General features: G+C 37.1%; 1 protein-coding gene across 3 annotated transcripts; it reads right to left on the bottom strand.

The window, feature by feature from the left end:
• Positions 1-4,424: 4,424 nt before the first annotated feature.
• Positions 4,425-19,135, bottom strand: pign (phosphatidylinositol glycan anchor biosynthesis, class N). 3 transcript variants are annotated; one of them, XM_081601928.1, is made up of 30 exons: positions 18,628-19,135; positions 18,030-18,302; positions 17,818-17,939; positions 17,630-17,728; positions 16,868-16,974; positions 16,553-16,677; positions 16,295-16,425; positions 16,087-16,206; positions 15,964-16,004; positions 14,960-15,019; positions 14,668-14,760; positions 14,495-14,550; positions 14,321-14,399; positions 13,913-14,095; positions 13,661-13,800; positions 13,289-13,388; positions 13,086-13,178; positions 10,231-10,322; positions 9,823-9,906; positions 9,392-9,497; positions 9,195-9,303; positions 8,959-9,061; positions 8,757-8,859; positions 7,249-7,335; positions 6,977-7,032; positions 6,456-6,531; positions 5,526-5,599; positions 5,296-5,338; positions 5,103-5,155; positions 4,425-4,950 (listed from the first exon to the last, which is right to left on the bottom strand). In XM_081601928.1, exons 2-30 carry the CDS (start codon positions 18,254-18,256, stop codon positions 4,827-4,829), a joined length of 2,886 nt encoding a protein of 961 aa, XP_081458054.1. In that variant the 5' UTR covers positions 18,257-18,302; positions 18,628-19,135; the 3' UTR covers positions 4,425-4,826. The 3 variants fall into 3 exon arrangements, with proteins under 3 accessions (XP_081458054.1, XP_008394357.1, XP_081458055.1); XM_008396135.3 differs by lacking the exon at positions 9,823-9,906 and having other exon boundaries at positions 18,628-18,955; XM_081601929.1 differs by lacking the exons at positions 4,425-4,950; positions 5,103-5,155; positions 5,296-5,338; ... (1 more) ...; positions 6,456-6,531; positions 6,977-7,032 and having other exon boundaries at positions 7,331-7,560.
• Positions 19,136-19,265: the final 130 nt, after the last annotated feature.

A 19,265-nucleotide genomic window follows, 5' to 3' on the forward strand; every position in this document is an offset into this window, starting at 1 on the left:
CATTTAACCTGTACTAAACCTCCATTTTTGTTTGGTTAAAGATCTTTGGTTTACAACTCTGTTTTGTGGATTTTGTTTTATTTAGTACACTTTTGTTGTAAGTTCCTACTTTTTGATTATTGTTAATTTTTTCCTTTTTATTTTTTGTCAAAACCCAAACAATAAACCTGTAAATTGTTAAACCTTACCACCTTGGCTTCTTTAATGTTACTTCCCTTTTCTCTGGCCGAGCCGGGTCGTAACACTTGTTCCTTAATTTCAAACCCTTCGTTAGAGGTTTCACTTGCATGATGATCATTAGCCTTCTAAAAGAACAACTTTCAGTTCAGCTTCAGTTTTTTTTCCAAATTCATGTATTTATCAAGCTCATTTTATAAATTGATTTATTATTCAAACCCATAAAAGAATGTCCAAAGCAAGTGAGTGTTTACTTATAGTTGATGTTATTTGATCAGTGTCAAACTGGAAACCTGATACCATCAGTTTCTTTGAAGAAACTGATGGTCATAGTTCTTGAAATAAAGAATTATGAAGCTCTTTGTTTTATATGAAGAACTGTGACCATCAGTTTTCAAGAAAAAAAAAACCCCAATGGTCATAGTTCTTTATATAAAAATAACGAACTATGAAGTTCTTTGGTAGTCTCTGGTCAGTGTGCTTCTACATTTGCTTACAACGTTTCTTAAGGTTGTCAAAAAAAATAAATCAGCCTCTTGAATTTTAAGTCTGCTGCAGCAATACGTTTTGTTTGAATGCTGTTGAGTGTGTTCAATAACCTCATGTGCAGAGATGAGTAACACTGAATTGACCCAATTTCAGTGTTGTGTAAATATGCTCTCACGCCAACTGCTGAGACTGGTTTATTCATAATTTAAATAGGAAAACCAATCAATATCCTGTAAACTCTCTGATGGGCTTGTTTGTATTTTTCAATGTTTTGAAGTTCTTGTTTGGTTTTGTTCAATCAAAAAACTTATGTTGGAATGTAAGTCTTTCAAGTTTACAACACCATTTTTCCCTTTACTGAAAGCTCTAAATAAAAGTGTGATCAATTGCATCCAGAAGTCAATAATTAGCGTCTGCCTGCGTATTATTCAGTCCCAGTTTAAATCCAGCTGTGTGTTCAGCTGTGTGTTTAGACTAGGCTTTAAATGTTTATTAAATAACATTAACAAGCAAAAAGCATCAGACCGAGGAACAACGCAAGTGATAAAGTTTTGATTTTTTTTTTATAGCATTGTTATAAAAAATGGTTATTTAAAAATGTCATGAGCTTTGGGCATTTGAGCTCTGTTTAGTAAATCACTTCAACATGGAAAGATTGTGGCACAACTGCAAAGCCACAACAGGTTTGGTGTGAATAAAACAATAAGTACTGAAGGCAATTATTAACAAAGTAAGCAATTTAGATCAAAACATTTAACTTAACTAAACTACTAAGCACAGATAAAAAAAAAAGAATAATAAAACTAGTGATCTAAGAAAAAAGTAGTAAAAAGGAACCAAGAATAAAATTGTAACATCAACAACCAATAAACAAATGGAGGGCTATCATAGATCAGAGTGAATATGTACTTTTAAGAGCCAAGGTTTGGTTTGAGGAATTGGAATGAGGCCAAATTATCTCTAAAAGTTGACAAAATTGTTTTTTTTAAATAATAGTAAAAGTACAGGAGCTGCCATCAACCATTTTGTAATCCGAGCAGAAGATAAACATGTTAAAAAACAACAAAAATCCACAATGTTTGGGTGTGAAACACAGACATGGATTGACAACTTGGTAAACAAACCACAGGCAACATCTAGGGTTAGCAGCTCATCAAACAACAAAGGAAATATTGGTTGTGATGCTATTTAGCTATTCTTGTGAGTCCCACATGTACCGTTAAGTGCTAGTACTTACCACTACTTGTGTGTGCACCTTACGGTTAATTTTTGCAAGAAGAGAACAAGCTATGTTTTAAACACTGCAGAACTAATGGTGGCTAACTAACTTCTTAGCATTAGCAGAGCTTTAGCTTTGGCAGCAGGGAAAATTACATAATATATTTAGGACTCTGCAGAAATATTTTATACAAATGCAAGTCTCTTACTAGGCAGTTATAGCAAGAGAGAAAGTGAAAACACCAATAGCCTCAGCTCTGCCTTGGTTTTGGCTTGCATTAAATGCAAACAAAAACACAAAGAAATGAACAATATTTAAATAGTTTAATCCTGAACTAATTTTCAGGTCACAGTGGTCAAGAAGGAAAATAGACGTGCCTCATTGTCGACACCAACAGTTCCAACTGGGGGGTGTTGCCAGGCAAGATGATTAAATAGCTCCAACTGTAGTAACCAACTACAAAGATCATATTCAACCCTTTCACGCACAGTGGTCTCCACAGTGGACAGCTATCTAAAGGCCATTTTCTTGTGTTTCTTGTGGATTTTTATGTTATAAATGCACAAAGTCCACTGAAGTGGACACTAGTGCATCAGGCAAAACACTGCAAACTACCGTCCATCTATTGCAAGTGCAAGAATTTTTTTTGTTAAATCCAATATGGCGGACAGACGGAAGCATATCAGACTAACTCTGGAATATACAGTCCCCCCTCCTACTGTGGAAAACTCTTGCAGGTAAAAAAAAAAAAAGTCATCAAGAAACCCCTAAAGACTAATACTACTGATGCATTTTCTAAATAACAACTTTGTATTTGGAGAAAATTACTACTGATCACCTCTCCACTCAAGTGGACGGCATGGACCAGTGACAATATTTTGACAGGTATTGATGTCAATACTCTGACTATATATCTACAATATGCAACATTTCCAGCAAATATTTTGACAGTAAATAAACTGACATATTTTAGTTCTTAACTTGATGTCCATTGTTGCCATTAAGAAGTAAAGTTTTTATACGTTACTGGCCAATGGGAGCAGTAGCTACAGTGGAGATGAGGATGATGAAGAACCTTTGATCGCTGAGGTAAATCAAGATGTTGAGGGACATGAAATAACTGGAACCTACAGATTACAAACCTGTATGCATTCCAAAAAAAAATTTAAATCCTGGCCTTAACAGAACAGGAAGTGAAGACATTTCCAGTAATAAATATGGAATCATGTCATACCTCAGATACCCGAAAATTCCCTTATTTTTATGCTCCAAGAAAATCAAAAACACTTGACTTACAGGAACATAATTCATGCATGAAAGGGTTAAAGTCAAGAGGAAAAACTCAGACCAAATATGGATCCTTCTAAGTAAATAAAGAGACGAGTTTAAGAGGGATTCATCAAGTCTGGCTGAAAAGGAAAGGTTGGATCAACATAAAGAAATAACAGAAAACAGTAGAATAATTATCGAAAGACAGTTTCTTTACCTGCATACTTGCATTGCTCTCTGTTTTCGGCTTGACCATCAACGGTAAAATATTCCTCTTTAGGGCACAGTCTTGTTGCATTGAACTAAGCGAAGGTGGGTTAATACAACACCTAACCTGGAAATTCCTCGATCGCATATTAACCGAGTGCTTGCATGGGAATTCAAGCTACAGTAAAGAGCCACATGAGGAAGTTCTTCTTGTTGGACTAGAACATTGACCAAATAAACCACATTTTATGATCAAAGAGTTACTCAGTACTCTGGTAGACCTTATTTTTCTCTATTTTTACTTATATTTTTAGACGACTCCTTCTTACTACTTGAGTAAAAAAAATGACTGAATACTGTTCTTTAGTACAGCTTTATGTATTTTTAAACTGATTATATCTTTTTGATCTACCATAAAAGTAGCAGCTTAGGCTTAGATATGATCTGTAGTGATAAAAAAAAACAACTAAAAATTCTGTCCCTGTGGTAAATTATGGTTTTGATCGTAAACTGTCTGCACGTTTAGCTCCTTGATCTTTCTTGCTGCTAATTTGCTCAGTTTATAATGCAAGCCGTTTTTGCCTTTGTCTGTAAATAAGTGGAATTTAAACATTTCTCCTGCAGAATTAAGTTTGATCAGCAGTTTTTTTTTATTTAGGTAAATTTGTAATGTTAATGGGGGGGGGGTGCTTATTACGTATTTTCCAGGCACATGGTGCCATTTTATAACACAATTAAGGTACCATGTTACCTTCTCTTGAAATTAAAATGCTGTATATATCTGATGACTATGAGGCATCAAAGCATATCCTGAGCAAACATTGACACTCTTGAAAGGCTGCTTAACGATTGTTGCATTAAAGCAACAATCCGGGTATGTGTGTAATTCCGTCATACGAAATGACATAATAACATGATTAATAACATGATATAAAACTCGAAAAGGTCTATTTTGGCTAACATACCCCTAACATATTAGTAAAGGCTACGGTTCTGATGCAACATGTTTCTATTACTGTCGAATTGTATCTTGTATAAATCAGCTAATAAACAGACAAATCAGTTCCTGGTTCCTTTTTTTTATTAGTGAATATGCAACAACAGGTAAAAACATCCTTTCCCTTTATTAAATTCCATGTACCCTTTACACAAGCTTGTGTTAAACTTTAAAATCACAAATCTAGAGTGGTTTTTTTTAATGATTAATTTATAGTTAAATATTCAAAACAGACATGTCCAATTATTTATTATTTTATTTACAATTATACCTGAAAAAAAACCACTGGGTGTTTAGAGGGTGGTGTAAAAACAGGGCTTGGCAAAACTGATTCTTGAGCTCTTTGAAGGTACATTCCACATCCTATGCATTTTTATAAAAACTATATTAAGCATATCTGGACAGAATAAATACAAAATATTTGGCATACACAACCTACAACACTTGACGGCATAAATAAATTTGTATCTAAGGAAAGTGCATCTTTGATCTATTCCACAGGATGAGTCTTTTTGAGGTGAGAACGTGTGTGACCACACTAAGCAGCATCAGGAAGATCGTCATCGACATCACTATCACATAGTGACTAATGCTGTAGCACACACAAAAAATATGGGTTTTTATTAGGTAAATCTGTGTATTGCAGGTCACAGAACAGCAGCAGAACAAAAAGAAGCGGAAACAATCTGTGCAAATATGTAATGAGTAGTTTTATCGACACAAACTGTGTTCTTGTGGACTTACCTTGTGCCAATATCCAACCAGCTTCCATAGTCTTGCACCAGGAAGAAGAAATGCTGAGGACAAGGAAGTTAAACATTTACCATGTAATGTTCACATAAATTCTACATTAATCAGAAAAGGTATTGAGCCAATAAGGCTTTGAAGAGTGTGAATTAAATTGCCCAGTAGTCTGATATTATCTCAAGTAATTTACCAGTGCCATGACATCAGAAATAACCAGGACAATGAGGAATAAACTGGAAAGAAAAAAGACATAAAAAAAAATCAAATAGAAAGAAAACATGAACAAGAAATGAAACGTGTACTGCAGAAACAGCATAGATACAATTTGTATTTTATATTTCTTAACAGAGTAAAAATGTGTTCATGTTGAAAAATTGAACATGAACAAAATGTCGGATACAAATGTCAGACCAAAATTACCTTCTTGATGAGAGCTGTGTTGCAACCTGGATGGTCTCAAAGGTACACATTACTATGATAAATGGAATAATAACCTGAGAGGAAAAAAAAGACAATTTAAAGAAACTTAATCAAAGACAATCAACATGAAATCAGCAATTGTAACTGGCGAACACATTCACATGCTGATGATGGGATTGTAGCCTGGGTGGGGCAGTCTGACAGAAGAGAGGCTGCTATATCACATCATCTGCCCTTCTAATTAATACCAGCAGGCAAGGTGGTTGAAGCTTCTTGCTCTACCACATGGAGAAGGAACTGAATTGGCAACCAACCGATTGCAGAGCAAACTCCTACCACCGTTGCAGCGAACATTTAACAGAGAACAGTTCAATCCATAATCTGACAATGGAAGTGCAAGATGCCTGCGGACCAACCCAGGCATGTCTGTCTGCTTATACTGGCAACAAGCGAGCATTAATTAAATCAGCAGCCATGCGGCCCACGATAAACTCATGGAGCTAGTGCAGATCAAAAAATAATCCTTGATTTGAAAATCGGTGTCCTCAAATACCCTCCAATCAATCTGACTGAGGCTGAGGTCTGTCTGAAGGAAAACGGGGTGGAAAAAAAATGTGCTTTTAAATATGTAAAGCTATATGAAACATGCTCCAAAAGATTTGCAATTGTAATTGCAACGAAGGGAAAAGAATACTACAAAGCATCGGGGCTGAGGCAAATGCAAGTGCATATCACGCCTTTCAAATTGTTATGTAAAAAAAACACACAAAAAAACATTCAATCTTTTTCTCTCTGCTTCACAATTTCATGTTTGTCTATTCGTTGAAGTGAGTTCCTCGTTACGTTTTAATGGGGAAATGTAAAGAGAAATGAATCGTACTGTGAAGTTCTTCACACGACATGACATAACAAACACCTAGCGTGGCCTACCTTCCACATCATGAGCCCCCCCATGATAAACGGGTTGAAAACAGTGAGGAAACAGTAGATGGAGGCTGGGTCAAAACTAGACAACAGCAAAAAGGGGAAGCATCAGTAACTACTGACAAAACTAGAGTTGAAGTAAATCAGAAACATAAAAAAAAAAAGAACCAGTTTTGAGAAGAACAGCAGACCATTAACATGTTGCTTTTAGACTTCACATTTCTGTAATTGTGTTAGCGGCAAAGAAAATGTCTTAGTTCAAAACCTTCAGAGACTAGTTTCACTAAACAAACTAAAGAACATCATAAACGGAAATACATTTTCACAGTTCATTAATCTGCTTCCTCTATTTAAATGATCAGCGGGGCATCTTTAATAAAGCAAACATTGATGAGACTAACTAAGCACACAAGAGAGGTTCACTAAAACTAAAACGCCTACAACTATCCCATTCATGCGTCGTGTCATTTGTAACAAAAAACAAGTACAAGAAAAAAGTACGTTCAAAAACACAAACATTATCCTACCTGTTAATGGACGCTATGTTCCCTGTGCCAAAGAAAGCTGTTATTATAAAAAATACCTGAAGAAAATAATAGGGAAAAAACTGAAGTAATGTGAATGTAACATATTATTTAACTATTTTTAGACACGTAAGGGTGCTGCTAAAATTCTACAAAGATTATCTAAGCTCATAAGGGCTACCTTTAACAACCCTCTGAGAATAAAGCACCTCAATTTACTAGCTCAGTTAGTTCTTGTGGTTTAATTGCAAACAATTACAGTACACCAAGGATACAAAAAAATATGATCGTCTGATGTCGTCCAGCTTCAGCTGTCGGATTTTGGTAATGTCAATGTTGGCTGAGAAATCAATTGTAGACAGCTGAAAACAAAGGAACACGATTAGAAACCACTTTTGGGTGTTTTTAATGAGCAATTTGCATTTGGCGCATGATCGACTGAGTAAAAACCTGATAAAATATCTCCCACCAGAAAGGTCACTTGCCTGACATCAAACTATATTCACCATGCTCTCACAATATGTGATACATCGCTTTAATTCTGTTTCCAACTTCCACTCCGGCCGTTTTACATGCAAACAAACGGTCTACCGCAGAAGAAATATGGGTGAAAAGCTTGTGGCAACATTAACTTGCAATAGCCAGAGCAGAACATGATATTACATTTATGGAAATGGAAGGACAAGGATTTGGATGGGGTAAAAAGTCAGAGAGAAGAAGAGGAAGAGGAGTCCTATTGAACCCCCACAATTACAATTTACAATATTTGTCATCAAAACTTTAGCCATTGTTTACAGAACATTCCTCTCGAGTGCATTGCTATATTGACAAGACTAATCAATTTGACTGTTTTATCCAAAAACAATGAGACAAGGTTGCGTCATTCTGAGGCACTGATATGTTATGTTATGATATGATATGTTCACTGACACAGATATTTAATTTTAAGAGATGAACTACAGATTTTGAGAAACAAACTGGCTTTTGTATGTGATCCACACCATTTTGGCCCATTTCTCCAGACAGTGTAACTGAGTCCGTTTTATTTTGTGCCTCCTTGCAGAACTTTTCAGCTCAACAGGCACATTTTCCATGACTGAGATCACATCTTTGCGTCTTTGTTGTATTTAGACCACTTTGTGACTATCTGGTTCCATGGTTAAGGTCATGGTTCATTTGGAAGACTTGTTTGACCGACTCTAGCCAAACACTTCAGTTTTAGTTTTATCACACAAAATAACAAATATTTGTCACTGTATTCAATTTCGCTTTTTTAAAATTGCTTTTGGAGAAATGACTATTTCATAGCTGAATGGTTTTTCAGGCTATGTTGTTGCAGAATTTGTTTCGCAGTGAGTAATGACTTCAGCCGGCCTCTTCACAAGGACTTTTGCATTTGTTCCGGTATTAATACCAACATTTCACACCAACTTATACTTAAAACATGCAAAAAAAAAAAAAAAAAGTCTCTAGAAGGTTTGAGGTGTTTCCACAAACACAAAGCCACAACCTTACTATTTGTTCTTTCACCAACTATTTAAAGGCATAACAGTAAAAAATATGATGACTGTGAAAGATATGATTGTGTGAGCTTCATTGACTAAAGTAGGAAAACTTTGGTCTGATTCTTTGAGTAAGAGTGAGTAAAAAACAATTAAATGTTATATTCTTTTATATTTTAAGTCTACTAGAGAAAGCAAAAGATACATAGCAGTTAATATGGACACAAACATAAAAAAGAAAACAGACCTCCTCCCACATCCCCAAATTTTTCTAATGCTACCTCTTGTCTTCTGGAGTCACCCTGAGCGAGTAAGGCCTCCTGCTCAATGTTGATCCACACAAACATCAACCAAGACAAAACAGGAGGGAACAAGGCCTCTGACCTAAGTAGGATGGAACAGAAAGAATGTTTGCATTCGGCACATTTTCTGAAGCTGTAAAGCTACAGAATAACAACTCAATTGAAAATGATCTCGCCATACCCAGTACTGAGAAGCAAGTAAGTGGATGTGAGAGACAAAAATATGCTGAGGAGTCGGTGAAAGAGACGCGTTGAGCTCAAAAGAGGAACAAAAGTAGAAGATGCTGAGAAAAGATAGACAGCACACATAGCTTCACTATTGCATCAGATCACTGTTTCAAATGAGAAGGTGCGTTTTAAATAATAACTTTCAGTGGATTTTTCTGTGACATTGAGAAAAGTCTTTCGTCCACCAACCTAATGTGCTCCAGCTGATGATCTGATTTAGAAGGGGCAGGCCTTGTTTCTGTTGCAGGCTGGAATGTGTGAGCGATGGCACATACAAACACACGGCCACATGGATCATCTGTTGGGGTTGACACGTAATACATCTTTTAGCAATTGTTGAGAAGACAAAGAAAATAACACCCGAACCTGGGAAAGCAAACAATTACCTGACTGAAAAATTGCCGTCTGTCGCTTGTGTGCAGCGGTGTCCTACGCCATGATGACCAGAGATAACAGGCCGAAGTGAAAAGAGTAAGCAGGCCTGCACAGGCACTGAGGGAAACAGAAACTAAGCTTTAACTTTTGTTTGCTTGTTTTTGAAAATCAAAGGTGTTATGGAAGAGAGTCTAGACATCCTGCTAAAACTCTGTGCAGAGTCCCTCAAAAATATCTGCATTGATAATAATTATCTCTTGAAATCCTTAAAATGGGGAATTCACCTGAAATTGAACAGACGTTGAGTTTTTTTTTTCTCGGTGTTTCAGAAGATATATTGGAATATTTGAATTTAATGCTAACAAAAGCTAATAAGATTTTTAAAAAAAGTTCTACGAATGAGAAAGCATGTTTATAGAGGAAAGAACTTCCAATCTCTGACCTACAGAAGAAATACATCCTTGCAACCATTTCCAGCAACTTCCACCCACAACTTCTACTTAAAATGATGATGCATTTTTCATACCTGGGAAGAGGGAAGTTAATGCATTTTCACTTGCTTTTCGCCCAGTTTTAAAGAAGTTATGCTTATACAACTTCACTAAGAAAATACAGTACTGATCTAAAGCCACCTTATCTTACGTCTTCAAATCCAAAACAAAAACAACCCTTTTTTTTTTTTTTGTGATCTGTCAGAAGCGCTGTAAATGTTTCATTTCAGAAATAGAAAGAACTAGAGCAATGAAAAAACAAATGTCTGCAAGCGATAGCAGACATACTTCATTTTTGAGTATGAAGGATGCAGTGATAAATGTTCTGATAAACGTAAGCAAATAAAGGAAGTACTCACACCAGATGTAGGTTAGGCTCTCTGCCCACAACAGGCATCAGGGGGAAAGCAGCCAAGCACAGGCAGCCAAGAAACCAGCTCAGTGAGCGAAGCTACACAGGAAAACAGTCAACAATAACCACAAACAGTGGCGAGTGGGGGATTAAGCAGACATTCAAATTTTGTTTAACAAAAAAAAAACAAAAAAAAAAGAATTGCTACAAAAATTTGTATGCACAATTTGGACTTTAGCAAACAGAAACATCAGACTTCTGTTATTTCTACAAGAACTGAGGTATTAATAGCTTTCAAGGTCAGAGTGACTAAAAATATGAAATGGTTTTAAAAGGTTTGCATGTTCTTTTTTGAGACGTTTCAGGTTACTTTTCTGTTCGAAGAAAGTTTTTTTCTAAGCTTTGTCTGTCGGACACATGGACTCAGATGTCACTACAGAGAAAACTTTGACATAAAGAGAGGTTCATTGTTGACTTCGATGGTTGCATGGTGCAACGTGTCGTTGCGAGGTGTTTGAGGTAATATCTTGGGTTTTAAATTCACCAAACATGGAGAAGTGAATTAAGAACAAATGTCTCTACTCTAGCCCTATCTTTCTAAAAAGAACATTATTCCAGAAATGTAGTAGTTTTTGCTGCCAAACCTTTTTTTTCTTTTTCTTCTATTTGTATTGTTAGCTATGTTGTATGTTACGTTAACTGAAGATGCACACCTTCTCAAAACATTACAATCTGAATTAGCTGGGATGTCCACTTCTAGAAAGATTGGGAACTACCTCAAATGTTTTCCAGTTACTTTTTTTTTTTTTTTGTTACTGCTGAATGTTGGACATAAAATTGTTTCCAAATAAACTTACAATCATTACCAGATTTGTTGGGCAGCAAGAAATTCTTCTAACTGCACATATTTGTGCTACATATCAGCAAATTACTTTTATTTAGATGATTGCTCTTGATCATTAAGAAAAAAAAAATGATTGTGTGTGTTTGAATAACAGCAATTGTTCTTCAAAATCTTTCGAATTACAGCAGAGATTTAATTCAATTAATTCAATTGCTCCATGTCAGTTTAATAAATAAATTGTAAACTTAGAGTTAGATATGAATAATTTTAGAACCTGGGAAAGACCAGATTATATTTAGCTTTTCCTGGTATGTAAATGTGTAAACTCCGAGAAACAAAATGTTCTATCTAGTCTGACTGTTTACGCCTTCTTCGAAACATACTGTAATGCAATCATCATTTTATTTTTCCACATAAATGGATGTCTTTCCAGGAAATATTCCAGGATATTCTCCGCCATAAAATGGTGGGGTTTTTTTTTTTGTTTGTTTTTGTGAAAAAATATAACCATGGGATTGGTTTCGGTTTCAACATTAAAGTGACAACATTTTTAACATGCAAACAAATTTGCAGCAAATATGATGTTGTTGCTATATTTGTTTGAATATTTGTTTATCATTCTAAAAAAAAAAAAATTTTTTTAAATTCTGAACAGCATCATTGTTCCATGATCTAGTCACTAAGGCCCCGTTTACACGACAACGATTTCGGGGGAAAACAGAAGAGTTTTGTTGCGTTTGCAGTGCGCATTTACACGAAACCACTGAATGTTTTCTCTAACAACGGCACAGATTGAAAAAGGGTTCCAGAGTGCGATATTTCTGAAACGTAACGTTTTCTGTTGTCATGTAAACCTAGAAAACGGATCTTTTCTTCCAGAGAATCCCCAGCTCATGCATAGTATGACGCAAAACATAGCTGTTTCCTACAATTCATAGAAGAAGAAGAAACTACTCACAATGCTGATGTTACTGTTTCGGTTGTCTGGATACGGTTCCCTCAGCGTCTCTTCACCACTCCGCACAGCCCAGGTGGCAAAATACAGGCTGCTTGTTCAGCGCTGTTATCTAGAGAACTACGGACCAGGACCAGCCCGGCTCCAGAAGAGTTTAACAGGGGGGGCATCGACTTATTTTGGGGGGCAAAATGAATATACGTAGCTTAACATAGACAACAACACCAGTAGCATACAGGCTACTTGTTAACAAGCTTAACGTGTTGTGTTGATATTAGCTAGTCATCTTTTAGCTATCATCACCTGCATCCAACAGCTTTACTCAACTCAGTCGGTTAGTTCGGGGGAAAAACTGTGCCAAGTTATTTACGTTTTGCTGGGTTGCTGCCATGATTCTAACACACACCTGCGCAGCAGCAGCAGCAGGTCTCCCGCTGCCTCACAGGTGTAAACCCAGCGCAAGCGTCTCAGCGTTCATGTTGCGTTTGAAGGCGGCTCGGAAAAACAGGTTACGACTTGTTAGCGACGGATAAAACTGTTTTAACTGCTGAAAAAGGTAACAGAGGACACGGATATGGGACGTGCGGGAACTCCTATTTTATCAAATTGATATAGGAATAACAGACTGTTGGCCATTCCAAGGTAAAAACAATAAACAGCTTCCAGTCCGGGGCGCTACAGACACCGTGAAAGCTCAAACAAGGTTTTTCGGCAAAGTTATCCCACTTTTTCCAACTGCATGCGCCCTAATCAGACGCACACAATGCGTGTTCTCTCACGGAAATCCACATGCCTTCAAGTACAACTTTTTTTTAAACACATGCGCACTTTCAAAGTTTCAAAGAACCTAGCACCAACTAGGCGCAGCGAGAGCATTACACGCATTACACGTTTTCGATGTGCACCGTTACTGTGTAAACACAGATCGTAATCAGAACGTTATCGTGTAAACGATCCAACAAAAACGGAACAAAAGTGCCGTTTTTGTTGGATCGTTGTCGTGTAAACGCCCCCTAACTTTTAATGGTCTGACACAAGCTCACCAATATGATCTTCTAGTTACCTTGGCTTTGCCAAACAATCCTGAAAGGAGTGGCCACAGCGAAAGGAAAGCCAGGCCTACAGTCAGCATGGAGCGATGAAAGAAACTCACCACCTGGGGGCAGCAGATGACAATCAGTGATCCAAGATACAGACTGTTGTCAGACTGCATGCACCAGTTACAACTTGGATTGAACAGATCTGGGTTGGACTCAAGAGACTTACAAGCAACTCGATCCCGAATGCAACCAGCACAAAGTAGCCCAAACATTTCCAGAGTGGCAGAGAGGGAGCTGATCGGATCAGATCTGACAGAGCTCCAGACCTAAACGGGAAGAAAATATTTCAGTTGTCAAGAAGAAGAGGCAGAAAATTAGGAAATTGTTATCTATTTGCAGAGGCTAGAGAAAAAAAAACAACGCAACCTCAAAGGACCTAAATGACACCTAAATAAATATGTCTGAGTGCATTTTGGTTTCTCGTGCGATTATTCAAATTATAGCGTGGATCATGCAGGAACTTTGCGCAATTTACACTTGCATCATGAAAAGTACAGATGCTAATCTGTTGACATTTCTTTTTAAATGTGTCACTTACTCTTTTAAAGCAGAGTACCACACAGGAACTGGCAGCAAGCAGTATATATAGTACGTAATAGGACTTCTTTGGATAAGCAGGAACAGAGTGATCACCACAGCCACTGCAACACAAAACCTGGCCAAATTCTGATTGGGATTCTGCACACACACACACACGCACACACACACACACACACACAAGTGCAATACCAGTTTAACAAGACAGGCAAGAGTTGTAAACCTTTTTGTGAAAGGACTCTGCTGTCCCCACCTGTTTAGCGAGGTTGGGATGACGAATGAGGCTGGCGTGAGTCCGCAGTATAACCAAGATGACATACGACGTCCAGCCTATGAATCCCAGCACCACACTGCAACCCAGGAAGAACCTGTCGTAGGTGTGGTAGTAGACCAGGCCCTCTAGAGACAGGGATATCAGAGACTGGCACAGAGAGATCTGACAAGAGATGGAAATTATACGGGAATCAAATGGAGTGATTATGATTCACTCCAAAGGAACTATAATATTACCACACAATTACTGAGAACACAGTTATGGATTTCACAGCAGTTTGTAGTTTTCGAAGAGATTAAACAGCAAAAACCCCAGAACCAATTTGATGTCCATCTAATATTTCCTGATTAAATTTAAACATAGTTTAGTCAATTCTCTGATACTTACAGCATCATTGTACTTCTCCAACTGTATCAGTATCCGGGCCCTGTGAGTGAATTCAGCTTGCTTTGACTCAGTCAGGAGTCTGGGGGGAAAAAAAACCCATCAAATTACTGACCTGCTTAACTTATGATAAAAACAAGCTAACTTGTACTGTATTATCCCGTGTATTGTACTCACTGGAATGGTGTGAACAGAAAAGGTAGAGTTGTCTCTTTTTTCTGGATCATTTTCATCTATTGAAAAAAAAAAAAAACAACCGCGGTGTAATTGTGTACCAATGACAGTAGTACAAAAGTCTCACATTGTGCAACATGGCAGTTAGTATACAGCAGAAATGCATGCTGTGATACCTTGAACTGCTCCAGTACTTGGATGGCATTAGTGTACATGCTTTCAGCTTTGAACTGGTCACTGTTGTTGAGGTAGAGGAGAGGCATCACACCCTGGAAACACACACATACAGAACCGTGTCGCTTTCACGTCTCAAAATCGGAACTAGAGTAGTTAAACATTACATTATATTGCTATTTGTTTAAGTGTGAGTAGACGATTCTCTTTCAGGCAAGCTAAGCAATGCACTGAAGAGGTATATTTTGAAAATTGTATCTATTTGATCATTATTATGATTATCCACTGACTTACAACAGAGTTAACTGGAATGGGCAAACCAAGGAGCGAAGCCATGAGTGGAGCAATATCAGCCTGTAATAAAAAAAATAAATAAATAAATAAATAAAACAAAGGTGCAAAACCGTTTACACAACTTGACCTTATCAAATTACACTAATTATTTCTACAAATTCTAATTTTGTCAAACAGATCAGCACAAAGCTTTGCATTAAATAAAAATCTGAAAACAGTAGAGAGCACTGTCAGTTTTGCCCATAGCTGCTTCTCTTATTAATGTTTTCCTTCCCCTGCCTTGTAGTTTAGTTAGGCAGTAACGGCGCATTAGGTTCGCAGTCGTTACTGTGCTGTTTTACGTTTGCTGCTTGGATTAGCACTCAGTGAAATGCTACATTGGGATGTGTTCATATTTCTATTTTATTTGTAGGCTGGATGCTTTTTTTAGAGCAACCACAAGTGTTACTGGTAGAAACTGGCCTTTTCAAACTTGGATGCTTTAATATTTAACTCATTTGTTTATTGCTGTACTATATATATATATATATATATATATATATATAATGAAAAAGAAAATTAAAGCCTAGTCTAAAACCTGCTCTCAATTTCTCCTCAAACTGACTTGTTTCTTGTGTTCCTTGGTCTTCATGATGCTGTTTGTTTCCTAATGTTCTCTATAACACCTCTAAAGCCTTCACAGAACAGCTTTTTACTGAGACAGAATTACACACAGGTGGTCTTATGACTTCTAAAGGCACTGGATTTTATTTATAAATAACAGAGCAAAGAGCAGTGGTCACATTTATAGACACATTAAAATGTGTCCTGGACACATTAAAATGTGTCTATGAATGAAATAAAACTGCTGTACCATTTTTACTTCACTTTACAACCATGTGCTAACTTGTACTGGTCTATAACATAACACCCCAATAGCACACATTAAAGTCTGTGGTGGTAATGTAAAGAGTTCAAGGTGTATTCACACAACAGTAAAAACATTGTTTTTGCATTTTTCTCACCTGATTTACATCAGCTCTACGAATATGCTCCAAGTTCCAATCTGGAAAGGAGACCAACAAGAAAGCAAAAGGCTTCTATGAAATCAGGCATACATTTTCAAAATCTGGTATAAGTCGATATACCTTTTAAGTATCCATCCTCATATGGCTGGGCTTCTGTGACTCTCTGGGCCTTGTTAACTCCAGCTCCCCACACCACTAATGGTGTGAGGGTTTCAGAAGGATGGCCTGCACCGTGGGAACCTAGAAGAGGAAAACTTGCAGTACATGAATACCTATTCTTCTCACTTGTGTAGCAGACATCAAAACTAAACCTGTACAAAACCCTCACCCCAGTTTGTCATGCCATGATCAGAGGTAAACACGTAGGCAGTTCTCCCATCATGGCCAAAGAAGTCCTCCATCAAAGACACAACCTCGGCTACACCAGTGTCCACCAGGGCAATGTTATCCAGGTATTCCCTGTAGAAAACACAAAAATAATGCTTCGTGAGGGATTGTTAATTTGTAAGAACATGCAATTAAAGTTCAATAAATTAAATCCCAAAAGCCAGGAGAGAAGCATCCCAACTCAATATAACCTACTTACTGTGACATTGGTCTGTGAGCATGCCCATTAGTGTCGATGCCAAGCAAATGCAGAAAGAAGATGTTTTTATCCTCAAGCAGAGTGGCTTTCAGAGTGGAGTTAGTCTTTGCAGCTTGAAAGAAGGACTGTCACAAAGTTTAAACAGAAACACAATTATTCTAAGAATGCTAGACTTCTAATCAAGAACAGCATTGTCACACACTGACTCTGCCTTATCTAAAGAGCATAGAAGCTGTTATTATTATCATTACTATTAAAAAAAATACCATGAACATGCAGCTGTTATATGTCCTATCAACATTTCAACAACCATACCTTGACTTGAGTGAAAACCCAGGTGTCCAGCCTGGATGCATCTGTGGAAGCAAAGTCCTCCTCCTCTGCTGGGTATGTGTGGGTATGAACATGGTCACCAGTTGCACCTAAAAGAAAATGCAAATACTAAAATAGTAAATAGCAAATGAGCAATGTCATTGTTTAACAATATAGAAAATGAAGAGAAATATTTAGAGATTTTGTGTAAAATAAACAATAACAAATATTACTATTAATGTTGTTGTTATAAGTATTTTTTTTTCTCTTGAGAGGTTAGTGGTTCATTGTGTTTATAACAATAAATTATCATTTTTGTGATTGACTCACACAAATACCCCCCCAAAAATGCCATTTCAAAAAGCAATGTTCTAATTTAAAATCAATAATCATTCTATAAATCCTAGTTTGTGTTGTGTTTTTTTTCCATCTAAACAAAGCAGGAAAAAACAACAATAAACAAAACGTTAAACAGTTTTGTCATTTTGTGTGCATTGACTCAAGGCCCAAAATGATCAATGAGTTGAAAAAAATCTTGCGTACTTCATATATCAAAGTTATGAGACGCCATCTACATTTAAATCAATATGAAGAAATTGTATCTTATAAGTGAAAGGATAACAAATAAATTCTGGACACTCAATTGCTATTTTCCATGCTCAGGTTTCTCTTTTCTTTTTACTTCTTCTGACTTAATAAATTAAAAAAAAATAAAAAAGATCATATTTCATATTTTTTCACGCTAAGTGGGAACTTGTTGACTACCTTTGGCAAACATTGGGAGGATGTCTGGGCTCCCCCAGCACCAGGTGCTTCTGCTCTCATTAAACACTGAATCAAACTCTACTGGATTCTCCTTCCAACCTGAAAATATAAAAAAAAAAAATGTTGATGACCCTCCTAAAGAGACGATGCAAAAATCCTAGAAAGATGTATTCTTGGAAAATCCCAACCTTTAGCAACTGCACTGACATCCTCATAGAAGCCTGCGATCAAAGCAACGTGACCGGGCCGAGACTCAGTAGGTACACGTGTATGAGAGACACCCCAGGTGCCAGCCTCCTCTATTACGGTCCTGATGGTAAAAAAAAAAGTTTAGGTCTATTTAAAGAATAAAAACAAAGTGTGTTCAACTTCATTGCCTACTTGAAATCTATTTCCCAACCTTAGGAATGGAGTTCTACTTGAGCTGTTGGGAAGCAGCGTGAAGAGACTATCAGCTCTGAGGCCATCAGCCACAATCAGCACCAGTCTGGAGGCAGGGGGTGCCAGCGGCGTGGACTGGGGTGTCATGCCGTGGACCAAAGGGGATGTGAAGTAGATGTCAAAGATGGATAGGAAGAAAACTACATGGACCGTTAGTCCTATCAGGAAAAAGGTGATCATCCTCATTTTGATTGAAGACTGCCCTGCCTTTACAGAGGAACGCTGAGGTTTCCTGAGATGAAGGAAAGTGAAAAAGCATAAAAGAGGTAAAGATTATATTGAAAGTACACATTGAGCTAAAAATCAAGTTTGAATTCAAATAGAAGACATATCAGCTTTACTATTAGACTGGCTAAGTCAATCTATCTGCTACAGAAAGGCTTAGTAAAAGGACTAATCCGTTCCGTTTACCATATGCCACTAGCCAATCTGCCAAACGTCAAACACATTAAAAACCTAAAAGTATTGTGGCATTTTAATGGTTACAGTTTTTCCTTTATATTCCATGTGTGCTAGAAAATCTGCTAGATCTGAGACGGTGGAGTTATAAGTCTTACCTGTATGTAACGTCAACTCGATCCTGACAATGTGCTTTAAAGAATGCTTTGGATAATATTTGGGGGATCGGAAAAAAAAATTAACCGTTAAAAACAAATGTTGTTTCCTTCCATTTTATCTTCGTAATGAGCCACCGAAACATATCCAAAGAAGCAGGCTGATTAAAGCTGCTGTTTCGAAACAAGATCACGTAATCTTTAAGTTGATGCTTTTACAAAACCAACGATCCCTCTTTGTAACAAGATTACTACACGAAATACAGGCAGCACGAGAATTTACTTCCTTGTTGTGACTTCGGCGTTTACTCTAAACGCATGCGCCCGAGCTTGCATTGTGGGTAATGTAGTTCAAAGATATATAATTTAATTTCAGCAGGTTTTCTAAATTAAGACGGTACAACAATTATTATCTCGTAATTTTTTGTATTTGCTTAAGCACTTGAAGAGCAGAAAAATAAACATCTTTATTTACAAAAGTTGTATTTTCCATTTTTGACATGGCATTAGCTAGCATGAGCTGTCAACTAACAATCATGCCCTGCCCAACCTCGGAAATATCCAATCACTTTTCAACATTCCATTTAAAGGGCGGGCCTTAAGAAGACGTCTCCAAAATTTAGCCAATCGTAATGTTGCAT

The sequence above is a fragment of the Poecilia reticulata genome, chromosome 20, assembly GCF_904066995.2.
Source record: "Poecilia reticulata chromosome 20, P_reticulata-male-v2, whole genome shotgun sequence".
NCBI lineage: Eukaryota > Metazoa > Chordata > Actinopteri > Cyprinodontiformes > Poeciliidae > Poecilia > Poecilia reticulata.